This window comes from Notamacropus eugenii, chromosome 2, assembly GCF_028372415.1.
Source record: "Notamacropus eugenii isolate mMacEug1 chromosome 2, mMacEug1.pri_v2, whole genome shotgun sequence".
In the NCBI taxonomy this organism is placed as follows: Eukaryota; Metazoa; Chordata; class Mammalia; order Diprotodontia; family Macropodidae; genus Notamacropus; species Notamacropus eugenii.
In genome coordinates, this window is record NC_092873.1 from 443550606 (window position 1) to 443573809 (window position 23204).

Genomic DNA, 23204 nt, shown 5'->3' on the forward strand with positions numbered 1-23204 from the left:
TTTATCTTTTCTGACTGAAAGATGATCAGCAGCCATCTTCATTGGTTCACCACAGACCCTTCAGGTCTGAATTATTTTGTACAAGAGGTTTGGTCTCCTCTCTCATGATTGCTGACATTGCTAGATTGTGCTGGTGAACTATATAGTTCCATGGGGTTTGGGATGGAGTGATGGTAACGGTGGTGGTGGTAATAATTGACAACTGCATATTTAACTGCCTTATTTTATCATTTAATTAATCAAACATTGTTTAAGTTAGAACCCATTGTAAGGTGCTGCCATTGTCAGGTTGCTTCTCTACCACAGCCAGTTTCTTCTTCACATTAGGCTTTTTTCTTATACTTAGTATTTTTTAATGTAAAAAAGAATATTTGTTATATATAACAATTTTAATCTTTTAGGGAAGAAATTCCACATTCATGAAGGTGGGCATGAGAAGGACCTTTATATGTTAAAACAGATTTGTTCTGAAGTTTCTTATATTGGGGGAGGATTTTTATTTACTTAGGAAAAATAATTGGAGCTTTCCTAAAGTATTGCTTGATAATACAGTTTAAGGAATCCAAGGGATTTTAATGAAGTTCCTCATTAATAAATTAGTTAGCGTTAATATCCAACAAACATCATTCTAGGAAAGCTTCACAGTATACTATAAAGTGTGTGTGTGTGTGTGTGTGTGTGTGTGTGTGTGTGTGTGTGTGTGTGCGCGCGCGTAATATAGTAGTATAGTCTTCCTAATTTGACACAGGCAGTAAAGTAATATTAAATAACATTACTTTGATGAATATTTGTTAAGCATGCTTTTTTAGAAAAATTAATTTCTGTCTTATACAGATGCACAAAATACATGTTATATTCCCTGTTAACATGTAACTGAATATGTTTTTACTCATACAGAGAAATCTTACAGAATATTTTGTTGCTGTGGATGTGAACAATATGTTGCAACTGTATGCCAGTATGCTACATGAGAGGCGCATCATCATTACTGCTAGCAAATTAAGCACTGTAAGTACTTCACACATTTCATTTTAAATAGGCTATTTTGAGTTTTTTACAAAGAAGACCTACAGACCTCTGAAGATTTAGATGTGTTCCATGTGTACTTATAAGACAATATCTACGTACTTTTTTGATATATGGTTTTAATCTGGCTCTTGAAGGACAAAAGTCTGATTTATATAAGGCCTACTCAGATACGTTAAGTCAGGTTAATTATTTTTTTCTTATCAGGAGATGAGACTTCTTTAACTCTCCAGAGTTCATTTAGGTGCCTTCTACCTTATAAAGAATTCTTAAGAGCTATTATGAGATCTTTATTATTCACTTGTGGCTTTTTCCATTGGAGCTACTTGAAAGAAATCAAGGGGCCATGATAATAGCTACTATCCTAACCTGGTAATAGGTAGATTCATCTTTGTTCCAGAGTAGTGCTTTGGGAGTGTAATAGCTCTGATTTGGAAGAGGCTCTTCAAACTGATAATAACTTACAACTCAATAGCATTTTTTTATTATATATTTTATGCTACTGTCCTTCCTAAAATGTTCTATGTTGAAGCCTTTATTTTTAGCATAGACTATTTAAATATTAGAATTTTACATTGCTTAAAAAATACTGATAAGTTCTTTGATATGCACATTAGTTTTTATTTCAACTGTTAAGATGTGGTAGTAATGTTAACATTTATATCTTGATAGATATTTTAAGATAATTTATTTGACAAATATTTAATGTTTAATTACATATTTTCCATTTTTAAGCTGTGCTCTTTTTATAAATAATTTATCATTTATATAAGCATGTAGTAATCTTTCATATTTTTGACTTCATAGAGCAGAAATACTTTTCTCATTTTATAGAATTTTGAGTTGGGCTGGATTGTAATCCAGGACTCTGTTTTGGACATTTTTCTGTTTCCCCTCTGTACTATTTATATAATAAGTCAATAATGATGAGATCACCAAATAAAATAATATGAAGGGAGAAGAGAAGAGGACTCACAGAACAGAGCTCTGAGCAACACCCATGGTTAACAGATTTGACCTAGATGAAGATCCACCCAAGTAGACAGTAAAGGACTTGTGAGAAAGAAAGGAGAAACAAGATAGAGTACTGTTATGAAAACCCAGAGAGAATAAAATGTGAAGGAAAAGCAGTGATAGTGTCAAAGGCTACAAAGAAGTGATGAAGGATGAGAATTGAGAAAAAGCCATTAGATGTGGCAGTTAAAAGATTGTTAGTAGCTGTGGAGAGAGAAGTTTCAGTTGAATTTTGAGATCAGAAACCAGGCTTTAAAGAGTTAAGTAGAGTTAGAGGAAAAGAAGAGGAATTACTTATTGTAAATGACCCTCTCAAGAAGGTTTGGCCCCAAAAGGGAGGAGATATGGGACGACAGTGGGGATGGATGAATTAAGGGACCTCATCAGTTTCCATGGATTATCATCTCTATAAAGATGATTCTTTAATCTATTTTTCCTGCCCTAATCTCTGTTCTAACCTTCTGTCTTACATTTCCAATTGCCTATTGAGCATCTGAAACTGGATATAACATAAACATCTTAAATACAACATGTTAAAAACTGAACTCATTTTTTTTCCTCCTACTTCCCAAACCCTTTCGTTCCTTTTATTGGCTTCCTCACTGTTTTTCACACAAGACACTCCATCTAACTACTTTTGGCATTTCCATTGGCTCTTTACCAAGCCTGGAATTCTTTCCCTTCACATCTCTTCCTCCTGGCTTCCTTCAAGTCTCAGCGAAGATCCACCTTCTACAAGAATTCTTTCCTAGTCCTCTTTAACCTTAGCGCCTTCACTCTGAGACTATCTCCAGTTCATTCTGTCTGTGTCATGTTTGTACATGATTGTTTGTACATTGTCTCCCATTAGGCTGTGACTTTTTTGTTTTGCTTATTTTTGTGTCTCCAGAGCTAAGTTTAACATTTGGCACACATAATAGGCATTTAAAAAATGCTTCTTGACTAAATGTCAAGTCCACCCTGTGTAAGGTTCTCTTACTCCCGTCTCCCTGTTTCATTCCTCAAAAACTCTCTATACCTTTCTCCATTTTCTGTTCTTCTGTAGAGATAGAGAAGTTGTGACACTGCTAGAACTGGGATTTAGAACTAAGCTCTCTGGACTCCTAATCCCCTTCTCTCATACCATGCTAAAAAGTTTTTTGAGAAAAGGACATGCAAATAATTATAATAGCTTGATTTGTAGGTAAAAAGGGGAAAAAAGTCTGAATATGAAGTTTTTCAGATACTAAAAATGTGTTTTTGTTGAGCATTTTTCACATTTTAAAATTGTGTTATTTTGTATAAAAACATTTTAACCAAAAATAATCACTTAGGCATGGGACAGTGTTGTTAAAAATATATATATTTTATATTAGAGAGGTTGTGAGAAAGCACACCAGTTTGTGCAGTTTGTTAGTGAAGCTGAGAATTGTTTTAGCCATTCAAAAAAAGCAATTTGAAGCTATGTTCAAAAAGTTAACTAAATTTTGTATACCTTTTGACCCAACTATATCACTACTAAACTTATGCATCAAAGAGATTAAAGAAAGAAGAAAAGGACCTATACACAGAAAATTTTTGTAGTAGCCACAAACTTGAAACCAAGAGGGTACCTACCAATTGGGAATTGGATAAACAAATTTTGTTACCCGAATATAATTGGAATATTTATTGACAAAACAGACAATTTTGGAGGAAACTGGGAAGACCTTTATGAATTGATATAGTGACATGAGCGGAACTAGGGTACCAATTTATATAATAACAGCTTTATAGAGATAAACATCTTCGATAGCCTTTAGAACTCTGACAATGTACTGATAGTCATAAATCACTAGTCCAAAGAACTAAAGATTAAACATGACACCCATCCCTTGACAGAGAAACAATGGACTTAAATTCATGGGACATATGTTTCTAAATGTGACCAAAATGGGAACTTATTTTGATGGAGCATAAATATTTGTTAAGAGGTTTTCATTTTAAAAATTATTCATTGGCAGGCAGTTAGAGATAATTTGTAAACATAGATACATATAAATGTTTTTTAATAGAGTACATTTGAGTGAAAGGAAATAATTTTTTTGCATTTATTTGAATACTATTAATATTGTTGAATGACTTTTCTAAGATTAATTATTTTCGGCGTGGCAAAATAATCTGAATGATAAGATTGTATCATCCTACACTTTTATAAAGATTTACTTTTAAAAGCATTTCCATGTATATTTTAATTTCACTTCATAAAGAACCAATGAGATAACATTCAGTTTTACCAAGATAATAAATGGCAGTAACAGGATTAAAACTCATTGAAGATGCTTCTTATCCCAGTTTTGTTTTCGTTAGGTCATATTTGATTCACAAATTCAAAAAAAGGCACAAAAATAAGAAATTTTTTTTTATAAATTCTAAAGGCTTAAAAGTTACTTTATATTTCAAAAGATGACATCATCAGATTTGTTACAACTTCACATGTCACACATTTCTTACATCGTGAAGTTTCTATAGCTACAGTATTAGAATTACTCTAAAGACTTAGCATTTCACTCCTAATGCCAGTTTTCATTATATTTTCATATTTTGAAAAATGTCCATCATGTTCTTGGTAAAAGTCAATTCTAGATTACTTAATTTTTTTTCAGTTTTCCTTCATTATAAGAATGCTTTCTTGAGTAATTCCTTAGCAGTTAACCAATCTGGTATAGAATTAATTATTTTTAAATAATGTTATTTACCTCTTTTTTTGTGATTCTTACATTAAATGAGTTGGGTTAGATATCCTTTGTTGTCTCTTATAGCCCTGAGATGTTGCAATTCTAACAATTTTTTCAGTTTGATAAATCATTTACTTTTTTGAGTTTGTTTGTAAGATTCTGAGGCCTTTGCAAATATTTTTAGCTTGACTGAAAAGAAAAAACCTCTTTCCTCTCACTTAAATGATTTGCATTTGTTTTCTTTAGGACTAGTAAAGAATAAAAAATATCCAATTTTCGGATAATATTCATTTTTAAGTAGGTGTTAAGTACTTGATTAAAATACTGATGTGAATTATATGTTTGTATATCTGCAGCTTAACACTTTTATTTATGAAACATTTTAAAAATATAAAATGCATTTTAGAAAATATTACTATTATGTTCATGATCAATAAGTTTTATTAAAAAGGATATTCCACTTTAACATTTCTTAGTTCAGCTGTTTTAAGAAATTGCTTTAGTAAATGTGTGGTATTGTTAAGAGAATTATCTTCTATCAATTATCTTCTATCTGATAATTCTATCAATTATCTTCTATCAACTTAATACCAAGCATTTATGACAGTTCATTAAGATCTGGCTGCGATGTCACCTCTTAAATTAAATAATTCATTTTCTATCATAAGACAGTAGGATTAATAAGAGAATGGTTACTCAGTTCCTCTTTTCTGTTTCCTAACCCTTTTTGTATGTGGCAGGTACTGAATTACTTGAATTGCAACATTTAACTGCTGTGAGTTTTATGCTTTGGTCATATTAAAAATCAAGAAGTGACTGGTGTTGTGGTATAGAACAAAAGTACTCTTTTGGGATTTATTTGAGATTTAGTTATGTCCTGCTTAGAAAGTTGGGAAGGGCCACTATGAATTGGCCAACATTTCAATTGGCAAATAAGTTAATGCATTATTATTTCATATATTAATAAAGATTTATGTGTCTGATTTTAATATGATAAAATTACACTTTAATATACTTTAACAGCAAATAGAGTGTCTGTTTACCTTAAGAATCTGCCCCTAGATTTTTATGTATTGGAATAGGTGAAAATTCCTCTACATCCTTAATTCTCTTCTAGCTTCAGGGACGTTATTTTACTGGGATGTTGATTCTTTTTGCTAGAATTGCCTTCCAGTCAATATAATAATGTGATTTTCATTAACCTTACAGCTTGCTTGGGGCTTTAGGGTTACAATAGTTAATGGTTCAGTTAGCTGGAGGATCACATTCTGTAGTAGGCTTTTCTATACTACAGTTATAGATTTCAGCATTTTTAATGATAAAATTAAAAGTAAGGAAATTTTAGAGGGATTTAAACTCTTTAAGGAATGTAAATGAAATATTCTTAAAAGTGAGCATTTTAATTTTGTTTTGAAAGCGTTTACATAAATTATTACATGTGCATGTTCTAGTAAACACTGCCGTGTGTGTGTGTGTGTGTGTGTGTGTGTGTGTGTGTGTGTGTGTTGTTGGTTTCAGAGACAAAATCACCTTTAAAAAAATTTAATTGCAATATGAATTAGGAATGTGTGTAAAAGTAGACTGGTAAACCTGATATACAACACTGATTTTATGCATGCTGTAGGCAGGCCCAAATGTTTAAGCCCCAAGTGAACTTTCTGTGGTCCTCCACCAGAACATCATGCTGCACTCTTATGTATTCAAAGCAAAGGAATAAATCATGATTTTACAACAATGCATCTGTTGACTTATTACTGTTTTGTGGCCAGAGGTAGGGAGGATTGCTGTTTAAAACCATGTCATTGGTTCTCAAGTCAGTCAGGCATGAAGGCTTGTCATATCCCTCTATAATTGTACCTCACCAGGCTTTCACTAACTAGTCAGCTGGGGCTGTGCATTTTGTCTCAAACACCCGGTTGACCAGCATTTGACAGGAGCCTTCTCATCATCCTGTCAGTAATATGTTAACTAGAGTGAATCTTTTGTGGCCTCTAATGGCGAGTGGAAGGGATGCTTCACTTTAAAGCAGATGTCTAAATGTTAGCTCCTATTTTGACCGATATTTGTTTGGCAAATCTCATCTCCCTAAGTCTGTAAGCATGTTAGTTACAGGGATTTGGTTGGTTAACATATGAGGTCATGCTGGAGTATTTTGAATAAGCAATATGCTCTCAGTAGTACAATTGTGTTACAGTGTAATTTTTTTTTAATTGTTATTTCTGTCTCAAGACACATAAGCATATACACTTTAACTCATTAATTCTGTCGAGGATGTTAAAATCAGGCCTTAAAACATATATTAGCCAGCATGGAGACGGGAGTCTAAAGGATTTTGCTCATTCTGAGTTACCTTCTTGGTTCACCTAGTCAGAATACCAGTGTTTATCCTGAAGCTCAAGAATTGTTTTCAGGCAATCTCCATTGGCAGAGGGACAAAAATTACCTTAGACTTTAGAGCAGGCATTTTTAACTGTGTGTCTGTGTGTGTTTGTGTGCGTGTGCGTGTGCGTGTGCGTGTGCGTGTGTGTGAGAGAGAGAGAGAGAGAGAGAGAGAGAGAGAGAGAGAGAGAGAGAGAGAGAGAGAGAGAGAGAGAGATGGACTGTTTTGGCGTTCTGTTGAAGCTTATAGACTACTTTCTCATAGTATTTTTAAATTAACAAAATAAAATGCACAGGTTTACAAAGAAAACCAATTATGTTGAAATTCAATAAAATATTTTTAAAAGCAAGTTAATGGTTCCTCAATTTAAGAACTCCTGTCCTAAAGAGCATAACACTTTGACACAAATTATACATGAGATATTCTAGGGATTAGTGTGTCCACCCACATTTAGACTTTTTTTTAGAGTTGTGCCATAGAGTATTTTAAACTTTAAAGCTATAATATCCAGTTGAAGTAGGATACTAAATAAATACTAAATAAAGTCTTACCATCTGTATCAATCTATTAATTTGATCTGTTCCTTGAACTTTATTGTGTTCTAAATTTGATACTGCAAGAATGTAACTGAAATAAAACTTCTGGCATCACCACGGTCTTTTCAGGCTTTATACTTCAGTTCATTAATGGGGAATAGGTAGGTTAATTCAGGGATATTTAAAGAGATGATGAGAAGAAACTTCCAACCCTTTATTGATGTCTCTTCACTCCCATGAAGCCAAGAAGAAGCTCGGGCATCAACTCTATCTGATAGTTTTGTCAGTTTGTCCCCTAAAAAAAAAAAAAAAAAAAGCTAAAAACAGCTGATTGTTACAGAACAAAATTTTCAGTATAATGTGTTCACACTGAAACATTCACATTGTATAATGCAATTTGTACTGCTACTAACAAGAAGAAGAATAATTCAGTCATATTTTCATATACAACAATCAGATTTTGCCAAGCACCTTCCCTCATGAAAACCCCTGTGATAAAGGTAAGGATTTCTACTTTAAAGATGGGGAAGTTGAGACTAAGAGAGAGAAAATGCTTTCTTAGCTATTTAAGTGGTCAACCACTTATCATAAATTGCTTTGTATTATAATTATTTGAATACAGGTCATATCTTTTACCACACTGAGGACAACAATCTTTAAAAAATATTTTAAAAAAATTCCTCATAACAACCAGCACAGTTCCTTGTCTATTACATATTAAATAGCCTGGTAGCTATTTATTGTGAAGAAACTATAGTATCTAGACGTATCTACTCCATCTTTGTGAATTGGATTAAATGAATCCAAGTATTGTATAGAGCTTTCTATTTATCCCTATTACATTTTGTCTTAGGCAGTTTTTGCTGACTATTTACTAGCTATTTTAGTAAAAGTATCTTTTTGAGGGTATTTGAAGAGGCAAGGGAACTAATAAAGGCTCAGACTCTGATAGAAATAACCTAGAATTTTAATTGTCAAAATGCATTTTATTCTAAAGGCAATAGGAAGGCACAGGTATTTGTTAGGTAGTAGAGTTACATGAACAGACTTGTGTTTTAGGAATATTACTTTAGTAACTTTGTGGAGCAACATACTTTTGAGTGAGGAAGACTTTGTAGGAGATTAGACCAGACTAGATGGCAAATAACTGGACATGAAAATTTGTGGACAGAGGGGAGTTTAGAACAACTTCTAGGTTGTTAACTTAGGTTACTTAGAAGAATGGTGGCACCATCAACAGCTATTATATAATTATGACGTATGCAGAACTTGAGAAGAGAGATAACGAGTTCTGTTTTTGGTCATGTTAAGTTAGAGATGCTTAGATACTTTGGAGATGGCCAAAAGGCAGAAGGCAGTTAAAGATGGAAGACTAGATGTTAGGAATAGATGGGAAGTGAATACAGATATTTTCTGAAGTTAATAGAATTGTTGAACCTGTAAGATCTGTTGGGGAGGGGGAGGGACCGAGAGGGACAGAGACAGAGTGAGAAAGAATGCACATACATGCATAATGCAACCTTCAGGAAAGCTCATTGCTTATTTTAGCAGATTCCATGGTAGGAAACTCAACAGATAGAGGAATCAAAGAGGTACTTTTTTTGAGTGTTTTTATATGCTTGTGGGTACTTTCACATGACACATCACTAGTGCAAAACCTTTCATTATACATGAATCACGGAAACTTTCTTGCTCTAGTTGCCTGTGTGTCAGGACCAACTAAGCAATAATCCATAGTTCCTATTTGCCTTGAAATTTGTAGCTTTATCACAGCCAAGGTAATTGTCATTTTCAAATACTTTTATACTAGATAGGGCCGATTCAATCCCAGGCAGTATGGCAAATCTGACAATGGCCTACCATAGTCTATATACACCTCATAGATTGCTGTGGTTGGGTCATCCATGCCTGCATATTACAAGTTTCTTAAAATATATTTAGGAATTATAAAATTGTTTAGATTTCTTAAGATTTAAAAAAATATTTCACCATCATTTTATCATATTATTTATTTTTATTATTGTACTCCTAATTGCTTTATGAGCAAATTTAAGAATTAATTGCTGAAAAAAAAATTTTAGTTCACTTGCATCTAATAAAAGGATGTGTGAATAATAATGAATGAACAGTCAAGGAAAAGAGGTCACAAAGTTTTTTTCAACTTAAAAATCTATTTCAAAGTTAGATATATTTAGTTATAAAATTGGACATCTGTAAATTGTATTAATTTTTTTAAACCAATAGAGTACTACTTAGTATTTTGAGTGTATGTCTTGTTCACAGATTAGACTGGATTTCTGAAGTTTATTCTAAATTGAATTTTAAAAATAAACTGTATTTCCCCTTTGACTTACATAAAATTCCCCTCTGTGACTGCAAAGTCCTCTTACCTATCCTACCCCTATCTAAACCTTCTCCTTACTCTCATTATGCCCAGTTCCTCGATCTCTTTCTGTTTTCACAGCCTGTCATCCCTGTTCTAGCCTCAGTTCCTTTCCCACCTAATTTCACTCTCAATAATTTCACATTCCAACACAATATTTTTCTCTACTGTTGTATCTCTGAAGCATTAGAGTTTCTACTAGTTGTGTAATGCTAGCCCTCAGTGTTAGTTCCATTATCAAACTTTTTTCATTCCCGCTTATAATCAGCTTAATTTTGCTTGAAAAAAATGTTTAAGTTGGATGATTAAGTCCACTACAGATTTTAAATTTAGAAGGGCCATTTTGTCCTTCCTTCCAGGTTCTGAGAATGATGAAGCCCTTTGCCTTGTCCCTTTATCCTTCCACCTCTCTCCCTCTCTACTTCCTTCCCTTCTTCCTACAACGATCATAGGTTAATACAACAGCCTCCTAATGGGTCTCCCTGCCTCAATTCTCTTCCCTTTGTAGTCTGTCCTACATAATTGCTGCCAAAATAATTTTCCTAGAGCACAGATCTGATCATGTCATTCATCTTTTCTCTAGAATAAAATAGAATCTCCTCTTTATAACTTTAAAAGCTGTAAGGGAGGCTTCAGCCTCTCTTTCTAGCCTCGTTGGATATTTCTCCTCCTCTCGTGCTCTACAATCCAGCCATTGTATATTTTTCCTTCTCTCATGCTTGCCAAATAGCCAAAGAGCTCTTCTCTGTTCCTTACACACAATATTCTTTCTGCTGTCATGTTGACTTTGCACTGGCTGTCCCATATACCTGAATTATACTTATCTCTGCTTCATAGCATTTCCCCTTTTCTTTAATATTTTTCTTAAGCATCTTATTCTACATAAAAAGCCTTTCCTGATCCACCCAGTTGTTGATGCTCTTTCTCTAAAACTATCTTGTATTTAACCAATTTGCACATATTTGTATTCATTAACTTTATAGCCATGTTATGTTTGTTTATTGTTATTTTTCCCATTAGAATTCAGTCCCCTTAAGAATAGGGCTTATTGAATACTTTGTGTTTTATATCCCCAGACACCTGACACAATGCTTAGTAGATTAGTCATTTTTCAGTTGTGTCCAACTCTTTGTAACTCCATTTAGGGGTTTTCATGGCAAAGTTACTCTAATGGTTTGCCATTTCTTTCTCCAGCCCATTTTACAGAAGAGGAAACTCAGGCAAATAGAGCTCAGTGACTTGCCCAGAATCATACAGTTAGTAAGTGTCTGAGGCAGGGTTTGAACTCAGGGAGATGTCTTCCTGACTCTATCCCTGGCAACCTATCCACTGTGCCACCTAGCTGCCTCCTGCTTAGTATTTAGTAAGTGCTTAATAATAATTATTAATTAATTGAGTGACTGATTTCAGCCCTTCTGTGACTTGGTAGAAGTTATTTGAAAATTACTGTGGTTAAAAAAAATCATTGCCTCAGATCTATCTAGGTGAATTTAACAAAGCTGATCCTATACATGGAGCGTATTTAGAGGCATCTTAGGTTGTAGGACTTGTAAGAGCTTGAATTATTTTTTTATAATTCAGGGTCATTTCCATAGGATCTTACTATGGATTAAAAGATGAACAGGACCACAGAGATCAAGAACTACGATCCTTTATTTACAAGTGAGAAACTGAGACTCTTCTGTGATGTGATCTTCCTGTTATAATAACAGAGTAGTTTTGTAGAGGACTTGCATGTCTTAGGCACTTGAAAAAATTAATTGAGTTGAATTATAAAATAAGATTGTTGCCAAGGCTTTCTTTTAACCTCACTACTGGATTTTTTGTTGTAGTTTTCAATCTATTTTAAAGTATGATACAGATTTTTAAATCCTACCTTTGAGAAGCCAATTAGGAGGGCAAAGAATAGTTTACCTTCCCTTCTCTATGGAGAAGGGAAGAATTTATGACCAAACAGAGAAAGAGAACATTATGAAATGCAAAATGGATAATTTTGATTACATTAGATTAAAAAAAATTTTAACAAACAAAACCATCGCAACCAAGATTAGAAGGAAAGCATAAAGCTGGGAAATAATTTTTACAGCCAGTGTTTCTGATAAAAGCCTCGTTTCTAAAATATATAGAGAACTGAATCAAATTTATAAGAATACAAGTCATTCCCTCATTGATAAATGGTCAAAGGATATGAACAGGCAGTTTTCAGATGAAGAAATTAAATCTATCTATAATCATATTTTTAAAAATGCTCTAAATCACTGTGATTAGAGATATGTAAATTAAAACAACTCCGATGTACCAACTCATACCTACTGGATTGACTAATATGACAGAAAAGGAAAATGATAAATGTTGGAGAAGATATGGGAAAATTGGCACACTAATGCATTGTCGGTGGAGTTGTAAACTGATCCAAACATTCTGGAGAGCAATTTGGAACTGTTGCCCAAAGGCAATCAAACTGTGCTGGATGAAACCTTTAATCCAGCAATACCACTACGGAGGCTGTAACCCAAAGAGATTATAAAAAGGGGAAAAGGACCCACATGTAAAAGCATAAGTGTAGTAGCTCTTTTTGTGGTGGCCAAGAATTGGAAATTGAGGGAATGTTCATCAGCCGAAGAAAGGCTGAACAGGTTGTGATATAGGAATGTAATGGAATGCTATTGTGCTACAAGAAATGATGAGCAGGTGGATTTTGATGCTGAGTAAAGTGGGCAGAACCAGGAGAGCATCGTACACAGTGACAGCAACACTGTGTGATGATAAGCTATGACAGACTTGTCTCTTCTCAGCAGTACAGTGATCCAGGACAATTCCAAGACTCATGATGGCGAATGCTGTCCACATCCAGAGAATGAACTATGGATTCTGAATGCATAGTGTTTTCACTTTTTTTGTTTTTTTGTTTTTTTCTTTTTCATGGTTTTTCCCTTTTGTTTTTATTTTTCTCTCACAACATGGCTAATGTGGAAATATATGTTTAATATGATTGTACATATATAAGCTATATCAGATTGCTTGCTGTCTTAGGGAGGGAGGTGGAGAGGGAGGGAAGGAGTGAGAAAAATTTAGAAATTAAAATCCTATAAAAGTGAATGTTAAAAACTATCTTTACTTGTAATTAGAAAAAATACTATTAAGTGGAGAAAAAATAAAATCCTACCCTTCAAAGGGAACAAAAATCAGAATTTATAGATATAATATTAATAATCAAAATATGGCACAAATTACCCAGATTGTACTAGTTCTGAAAATGATCTAATAGAAATTCCAGTTTCTTTAAATTCTGGTCTTTTTAAGGTATAATCATCTCTGTTACTTCTTGTCAGCACAAGACTATTCTTTTAAGTCTTGCTGTTTGCGTACAGCATATACCTAGCATATCTAAAGCAGTTAATCAAAATAATTAATAGAAATAATAAATTACCTTAATATGTCAGTGGGACGCAAGATAGGAGACAAAAAAGCATCTGGATTCTTATTAATCCTTGAAAAATAAGCAAAAGTTATTTATTTATAACAGTTATTAATAAGAAAATTGTTTCTATTAACAAAAGCCTATCAGTAATGTTAAAAAAAGAACCCGTACAAAGACAGTTTCAAAAAAAAAAGTTTTGGTGGAAATCTGGGAACATCTGAAGGAATGGAGGTTTATCTAATGCTCATAGTTATATTGAGCAAATGTAGTAAAAATGTCAATATTTTCTAATCTGATAGATTTTAAAAATGCACAAGGTATTTCTTAAAATTAATGTCATGACAGAATACAAATGAATATGTTAGATGAATAAGAATATCAAGAATTATGAAAAAAGAAAATGGTGAAAAACTAACACTACTTGATTTTAAAATATACTGCAAAGCAGTGATTAAAAATATTTTTTAGTATTGGGGAAAAAAGGAAGTTAGAAATAAGTTGAGAGATTAGTAAGATTAGCATTTTTTGATGACCCATGCTTTTAATCACTGCACATTTAAAGCTGAATAAATGTATTGAAGAAAAATAGTTCGGATCTAAATCTTGTACCATACACTAAAATAAACTCTTAAATGCTCAGTAATCTTTATGTGTTCTTTAAAAATCATTTTTAAAAACTTGCAAAAGAAATCATATGTTTACCACAGTTAGGAAGAGAATGGTATTTTGTAAATCAAACCAATTGAAGAGATCTTTGAAGACAAAATTTGTTGGTTTGAGTATAGCTAAAGGGGGGGAAATAATATACTAATATAACATACAAATTAACTGGGACAAAGTAAAATAATTAAATTTATTTATATACACTAAACCTTGAAATTTTTTTACATCTTAAAATTTTTATGCAATTGTTTTCCTTTTACTGTAATCACTTATTTCACATGCCGTATATCTTCAGTTCATAAGATCTTGACACGCATTCTTTAATTCATTGTGAAAACATCCCTTCATCACGTTGGACATTACACATACCTTTAACAATCCATTTTCCCAAGTCTAACTTCTTAATATGCTATAGATTTTCATTGAGGTTTGGATAGAACAAATTCCAGACCATTTAAGCATGTTTACCTCTATCTCTGAAATAAATTTCTTAACCTTTCTCTGTGATATCCATAACAGTTGTTGAAGTTTGCTTTTTGTGAACTACAGCCATCATGTTTCCTTGGAATAATATCTGCCCTGAAAAATCTCAGAATCAAAAATACAGTGAAAAGGATTAATGAAACATGTATGTACATTCATAAAATGATAGTAGAGGCACCAGTATTTGGGAAACCAGTTCTGTCTAGTTTCATCTGGTTAACCTCAGATGCTTTTAATCAACAGTGTCAGTAGAAATACTTGTGCATAACTGTTACTGTCACAAAACGAAATCATATCAAAATGATTGTCCAAAGTAATTCACATGTATGTCATCATATGGGTCTAATAATTGGAGCAGGGCTGAATAAAAAGTTGGCTGACAATAAGTTACTTGTCTGAGATCATAGAACTAGTAAGTGTCAGTCAATTTAGACCCAAGATTTTCTGACTCAGAGCCTGGCATTAGCCAGTATTGTCTTCTCCTTCCTGTGAAAGATGGAGGGAGAACTGTTGGAGATTATAATTCTGCAAACAAAAGAGGGAAAGGACAGAGCCTTACTTCAAGGAGATTCTATGTTGGAGGTGGGAGCAGAGAAGACAAGGAAAGAGTAGACATGACTATATTAATAGTTGCTTCTTAGTCTTTGTTTGATATTTATTACTCCTAAGAAAACAGGTTAGGTTTCAGAATATGTTGTCAATCATATAATTATTGTTGACACTCTTGATGTGGTTATTATCACCCAGCCTGTGGTTATGTGATTGTAATTCATCCCTTTGATATATGCTCCACCTAATACCTCAGGAAGCTCAAAATGTAAGGGCTACCTTAGAAACATTAGTCCAGAGATTCTGGATCTCCTTTTCTTTTCTTGCAGCCTACAAGTAGGTACAAAGTGAATAGAGAGATGCTGATGTATTTCAAGGGTTAGTGGAAGCTTCTACTATCTTCTTGTTTCACTTTAAAGGACTGTAAAACCATAAAGGACTTTCCAGCTTAATTGGACTATAAACCCTTATATCGTATCTATTTCAGTAGAAATTAAGAAAGAATTGGAAGGTAGTAAAATTCCAGGTAGAGCTAAAAGTATACACAGAACAAAAACAATTGCTCTGGATAAACACATCTTTTTCTTCATTTATTAACTTATTTGGTTCTATCTTGTTAAATGCTAAAAGTTTTATGAAAAATTTTATTCCTTATTTCATATATTTATTTGCTTTTGCTGATAGCTTTTAAAATTTGGGTAAAATTTCTGTTATGAGGATCTTAACTTTTTTTCCTTGTCCTAGACCCCTTTGGCATTTTGGTAAAGTCTATGATTTCCTCAAAATAATGTTTTTAAGTGCATAAAATACAATAGAATTTCAAAGGAAACCAATCATATTGAAATATAGTTAACAAAATATTAAAAACTCAAGTTCACAGACTGCTTGAAATTTATCCAGAGAACTTCTCTTCCTTTGTGAACCCCAGGTCAAAAACCTCTGCTATAAAAAAAGCATTTCTTTTTAATATTCCAAACTTGAATTTATTGATTCTCTATCTTTTTTAAAAGGAAGGAGATGGCATGGTGAATATAGAATAAGGTCTCCTAGGTAAATTCATATATAGGAAGAGGTCAAATAATGGACATTGAAAGCTAGTTATTAAATTTTAAGACTGGTTAGGTGGGACAATGGAGGAGGAACTAGTTAACTAGTAAGTACAAAAATATAATAAGAAAACCTGACCCAGAGAATGTTGCAGAGTTGAAGAAGGGGTGCATATTTAGATAATTCTGAGGAGGAATGAATGAAATAAGTAAGTACTAGCTATCAGTTTAGTGCAGTGAAGGCAAACAAGAAAATGGAAAAAGTTTTGGTCTCTAAATATGTATGTGTACACATATGCATACGGAGAGAGAGACAGAGAGGCAGAAAATGTTATTAAAGGGACACATACCCATGCCTAAAGTTAACCAAATGGTGACTTTTAGTTATAAAAATATAACTTCTCAAAATATTCTTTTGAAAATGTGTCATAAGTATGGATTTTGATAATTTTGCAATAATAATACCGTAACTTTGTAGTTTTCTTCTTAGTATGTTGTTACTCTTCCTGTCCTTTAATATGAGTTATAAATTAAGTGCTTATTTTAAAACCAGATGGGTATTTGTCACTTTTCCATCTGCAGCAGTTTATTCTCTATAGTTGCAAGTTTTTTTTTATTGCTCAGATTTCTCATTTGTGTAGTGGGTAAAGCGCTAACAGAGAGAACTAGTTAAATGCTGGATAAATATTCTAAACTATATATCATTAGTCTGACATACGTAACACATTCTTACAGGTCAAAACTCTGCCCTGTTACACATGTTGAAGTCTGGGATTTCTGCATGATTATCGGAAGATACAGATTGGCAAGGAGTTACTGATATTAAAGAGTAGAATTAATTATAATAGTAGCATTGGTGGAAATATGAACTCTGATTACTGTGTAAGCTGATTAATATTTAGATAGTGTTTTCATAATGAATGTTGCTCAATAGCATCTGCTATTTTTTTTTAACCTTATCTGCTGATTGTGGAAGAATCTGATAAATTGCTTTGTGGTACTCAGAGATATACTTTTCTACTCTAAAGGAAGTAGAGGCACTTTTTATTTAGTTCAGAACACTGTAATGCATGCATTCTTTTTCAGTATGAAGTACACATTGGATTTTGTTTCCTAAAGAGCAATAGTTGTTTGAATTTTATCATAAAGGCATACAGAGATTTAGACCACAATTTGCAGAATGTTCAGTATTTTGAAGACTTAGTCTTTATTTTATGTCTACTCTGTGGGAATTATTCAAACTGCAAATCAGGGCTAAGCAAAAGTTTTGTGAGATGTATATCTGACTGAAATAGATAACTAATTTTCATAGAGTTCATTTTGCTGTATAATGGCCATCACTTATCTTTTTGCATGTGAGAATATTAAAACTGTTAAAATAGCGTATTCATAAAGATGGTCATAATAACATTCTCTATTCAGCATTAAAGACATTAATTCATTTATCTAGTGATAAAGACTTATGTTTTTAAGCTTTCAGAATTGGAGCTATATGACATAGATTTCTTGAATACTAATCATTTTAGAATTTTAAATTTTCTGCTTATCAGTTCCATGAGAATAAAATTCCTGCATTAGATCAGATGAAGTTGTTTACCACGTATCTCGGAACTCAGGACTCGGGTTCTATTTCCAAAGTGTGGTTGCTTTTCCCTCCAACACAATTCTGTTTCATACAGTTATCCAACTCCTTTTTCATAAGAGTCAGTAGGAGAGGGAGTCCCTAAAGAAAATTTTGCTTCACATCAACTCTTTTTTTTCCTATGCATTTTCCCACTTACTGAATATGCCTCCTGGCTGGTATATATCTGTAGAAAGGGTTCATTTTTATAAACCATTTCCTGTAATGATAGTAAAGGCATTTATTCTCTCAAACCTAACTCTATTATATTTTATATATTGTTATACTTATTCCTTTTTAGAAATGATTTCAAGTAACTACTTCAAAACCATCTAATCCTTAATCCTTTCATAGATGCTTCCTTTTTTTCCCATTTTTCCTTTATTTAATATCCTGTCATTTGTACTGAAGCACATTTTCTATTTTCTTTCATAAAAAAACATGATCGTTATAGTGAAACAAATACAGCACTGAAAGTCAGGAGACTTAACTTATAGTTTGCTGTAAACTATGAATGTAGTCTTAGAAAAGACTTAATGGCTTAATTACTCTGGGTCTCATTTTCCTCATCTGTAAAAAAAAGTGAATAATAGCACTGAATTCCCAGGGTTGTTATGAAGATAAAGTAAGTTAATATTTTAAAGCACTTTGCAGATCTTAAAGTGCCACATAAATACTGATGATAATGACAGCGTTGATGACGATGCATTTACTGTGTGCCAGGCCTCTGTTAACCAGGAATATGGCAACAGCCACAACAATAATAGTTAATGTTTATAAAATACTTTAAGGTTTGTACAGTGCTTTACGTAAATTATCTCATTTCATCTTCAGAACAACCCTGGGAAGTGGGTGCTGTTACTCTCACCGTTTGTAGATGAGGAAACTGAGGTAGGTAGGTTAAGTGACTTGTCCAGGGTAATGTCTGAGGCAGGATTTTAACTCACTTCTTCTTCACTCCAAGTCCATTGTCAGCTGGTATCTGAAAGCTTTAGGATATAGGTAATAATGATAATCATAACAATAATAATAGCAGCTAGCATTTCTTTAGTGTTTTAAGTGTGAGAATAGGTCCTATATGAAATTGGCTTGTTTTAGAGTTAGCATATATGAATTGACATACTCTTATTAATATGCATATGGATATGTAATTTCATCTTTTTACAATCAATAAACATTTATTAAGTACCTGCTATGGGCCAGGCACTGTGCTAAGTGCTGGGCATATAAATAAGAAGCAGAATGATAGTTCCTTCTCTCAAGGACGTGACAATCTGTTGGGGGGCAGACAGTAGAGAAAAAAGAAGCTGTAAAAAGGAGAGGAAAACCACAGAGTCCCCACCACTGGGACAAGCAGGATGATTTCAGAAAAACCTGGAAAGATTTATGTGAACTGATGTGTAGTGAAGGGAACAGAACCAGTAGAACATTATGCACAGTAACAGCAATATTTTGATGAAGAACTATGAATGACTTAGCTATTCTCAGTAATACAGTAATCCAAGATAGCCCCAAAGGACTAATAATGAAGCATACTCTCTGCCCCAAGAGAAAGAACTGATAATGATTGAATACAGACTGAAACATTCAATTTGTTCACGTTCTTTTTTCCTTTTTTCTTTTATTCAAATCTTCTTGTGCAGAATTACTAATATGGCACTGTTTTATATAATTACACATGTATAACCTAGATCTGATTGCTTGCCTTCTCAGGAAGGAAGGAGGTAGAGAGAAGGACAGAATTTGGAACTTGAAACTTTAAATAAAAATGTGGAAAAAAAAGAATGGGAAATGAGTTACTTAGAAAGTTCTGAGCCCCCTGATAAAGGCAGACTTCGGGAATTTATTGCTTTGTGCTTGAGTCCTGTAGTCAGAGAGGAGGCATCTAAGGAGTCACTCTGCATAGTGATGAGATTTCAGATGATCAGTTTTCCCATGAATTTTGTGGAATTGAAACCCAACAGAGCTGTTCATGGTATCTTGAAAGTTTGATCCAACAATACAGATCATAGCCACTTGATTACAGTTGATCTACTCAATATTCTAGAGATTTTTTTCCTTTTCTTCTGACATCAAGATGATAACCTGGTTGTCCACCTATCATCCCTTGTCATGTGACCAGTGTTTCCTGTCTTCCGTTCTATATCACCTTGATGTTGTATTTTATTACTTTTTTCTTTGAGTTCCTCATTGATTATGCATTGAATCTCTCTCTCGTCATCAATATGTTAAAAATTTTTAAGTTTTGGAAATTGTTTTGCTGTTTGCAGTATCGAAACACTGGTCGGGTGTTGGTATGAAAATGTGCCTTTGTTTGCAGGGGAAGCTTGGGGATCATTAAAAGAACTTTGCAATTATCTGAAGGCATTTCATCCTACTTTTATCATATTTAGTTTAGAATCCAACTTTGGTTGTTTTTTTCCTCCAGTCATTTTGTATTGTCTATACTAATATTAAAGATGCAATTCACATTTATATGGTTTAAAAATGTATAAAGTACTATTTGCAAAACAAACCCAATTATAAAATAATCATACCAATTTACATATGTAAATTGTGAAATGCCTAGTATTATATACTGATCTTTCTAAAATATGCACAGCTGTTTTCCCATTTGCATTAATTTATTAGAAATATTTGGTAAATATTTCTATGAATATAAACTAGAAGAATGGAGGCTTCTGTGCAAAATACTGAGTATTGAGAGCCTTCTTAATGGAGGTATCACTTCAATAAGTAATTTCAGATGCTTAAACAAATTGGTAGTAAATACTTGACATGTTTAAAGAGTACTCTAGGGTGAATTTTCAAGGGAGAATTTTCAAGTCCCCTTGAGAATAATTTATATGTCCTAGTTTCCTAAGATCAGAAAAATCCCTAGTGAGCAGTTAAATTAATACTTGAAATATGCTTCGTTGTTTTTCTCACAAGGTAATATTCAAATTAATTTATTACTTTCCTTTAACTAGTATTTCAAATTATTCGTAAACCCTTTTCCCCACTTTTCTGACAAGTTATTTGCTATAGTAATTTTTTTCCCTAGCCATTCATAGTTTCTCATTACAAAACAATTGAATTTGGCATTGATTTAGGTGGATGTGTAAGAATTAACATCTTTATCAGATATACTCTTATTTTGCCAAACTTTCAACTAGATAATTTTAGTAGAAAAATTTTCTTGGTCCTTAGCCATGCATGCTTATACTGGATAGTAGGATATGATGAATGTAAACATGAAACTATATTTTATGGTTTGTATTGATTAATTGGGATAATTCTTTGCTAATGTTAGCAAGGTCAGTGTAACTCCAGTTATGGCTATTTCTTTACACATCTTTGCTGGAAATCAGAGTAAAAATCATCAGATATGTTGCTTGGAATTAGTGACTAAGACAGGTGTCATTGCCCTTTAAAATATAAACATAGAAGGATAGTGATAATGTCTGGATATTACTTAATAGAGTGATAAATACTTTACTAGGGTGTCTAGCAAATATGCATTTTTCACTAAGAGTAGGAAGTTAATGTGGATGAGAAGATTGAGCTTTTCCTATCATTCCTCTTATTCTATTCCTATTCCTATTCACTATGCTTTTTTTAAAGGACACCTATTTGTAACAGTTCACTTATTTGGAAAAATCAGGAAAGATAAGGGCCTTTGGAAGTTATACTGATCTTTTCAAAATAAAAACTCAGTACAGTGATTGGACAAGATAATCTATGGAGCAGAAAGCATTTGTTTTAGCTTCCAGAGATGCCTTAATTTAAAATTGAGAAATAACTTAAGGAATATGTGAATTTGACACAGTGAATTAGAAGTCCAGAATCACAGCTAATCCTCTGACTTTTCTCTACTTCAAGTGGAGAGAACATAAATAATTTCATGATCCATAATAGTCACATACAAGTATTTGAATGCCTCCTAGTGGTGCTTTCTCTAATTATAATGGTGTTTTAAAGAGAATACTTGATAAAGATATATAATAGATTAAAATGCTAAAGCTTCTAACTGCTGTGGCTCAAATATTAAAAGCATTAATGCTATTATCGGCAAACGAAATTAAAATAAAAACACATTGTTTCATATGCAAAAAGGAATTCAGAATCAAGTCAGTATATGTTCTGGATAAGTGTTGAGCTAACTGATAAAAATATTTCTTCCCATACGTTCATTTAACAAGTGATCCACTAAATATTTTATACTTGAACCAAAAAATATTAGTAATAACTATGATTTATTTACGTGCGTAAGATAGTTTTAAATTTTAATGTACTTAACTTTATTGACCTCTTTGTAGTAATGACATTCCCATTCTAAAATATTAGATTTTAAGTAATTGAATTTGCAGAATAGGGGTAGGTAATACTTTATAAAATTCTATGCGTCATTTCATATAAATAAAATAGTTTGATCAGTAGACTTGACATCCCAAATCTAGCACAACTGAATGATTGGGAATTACTGCTTTAATCATTTTATGACATACTTGAAAATAGTGATCTTATACATTAGTAGATAAACCTTTTATAAAATGAAAATTAAAGCAGTTTTTGAAAGACTTGTAATGACAGGCTGACTGTGGGACAGGGAAGAGATATTCTTTTGTTAAGCGTTCAAAAACAATTAATGGCTTGCTGCACAAGAAAATAATAATTAAAATTCCATTTACCTTTAAAGTAGGAGCACTATAATTGTAGCTGTTTTGACATAAAAATAGGATACAAAATGTTAATCTGGAATGAGTAGTTTAAATATGAAATTATGATATACTTGGCTTCCTGTAGTATAGCTGTCAAGCTTGGGCAGTTCGCTGGTCAATAGTGACATTCTCTGTGTCAGTGAACAGAGTCTCTTGATACCATAACCTGCAGTTCACACATTACTGAATCTCCAACTGTCGAACAATCAAGTCCCTTGGTATTATTGCAGCTTCCAGACTCTTCTGACTGGCTCATGTTTCATTCTTTGGCAATTTGCCCTAATGATATCCCTCAGGAGCTTTCAGACCTTCTTCTTTTCCATATTTAATCGCACTATATTAATCTGAGTGATGAGCAAACTGTGATGCACACATCTTATTTTTTTGCATGTAATTTTTCCTGATACTCTCCCAAATATTAATTTTGTTATTGAAAATTTTATCCTTAGTTATATATTTTAAGTAGACAAAGCTGCCCAAGATTTACTGGAAAACTGATTATTTCTTTATTTTATGAAGAGGTATGTCTAAAATACACATTGCCCTTAGATTTGTGATGGTAAATATGATCACTTAATTTTCTTCATAAAGTTAACTAATACTGAACATTGTTTTATATTTACTATACTTAGTTTTACAATTGTTAGTATTCATAGAAAACTTTGAGCTTGACTTTTCAATTTTAA

General features: G+C 32.8%; 1 protein-coding gene across 3 annotated transcripts in view; it reads left to right on the forward strand.

Moving 5' to 3' along the window:
* Positions 1-23204, forward strand: part of DENND1B (DENN domain containing 1B) — a 334070-nt gene that overhangs the window by 206544 nt on the left and 104322 nt on the right. For all 3 annotated transcript variants that reach the window (XM_072648309.1, XM_072648308.1, XM_072648307.1), the window contains exon 9: positions 898-1008. In XM_072648309.1, the coding sequence (XP_072504410.1) occupies positions 898-1008 (111 nt within the window). The remainder of the gene's footprint in view (positions 1-897; positions 1009-23204) is intronic.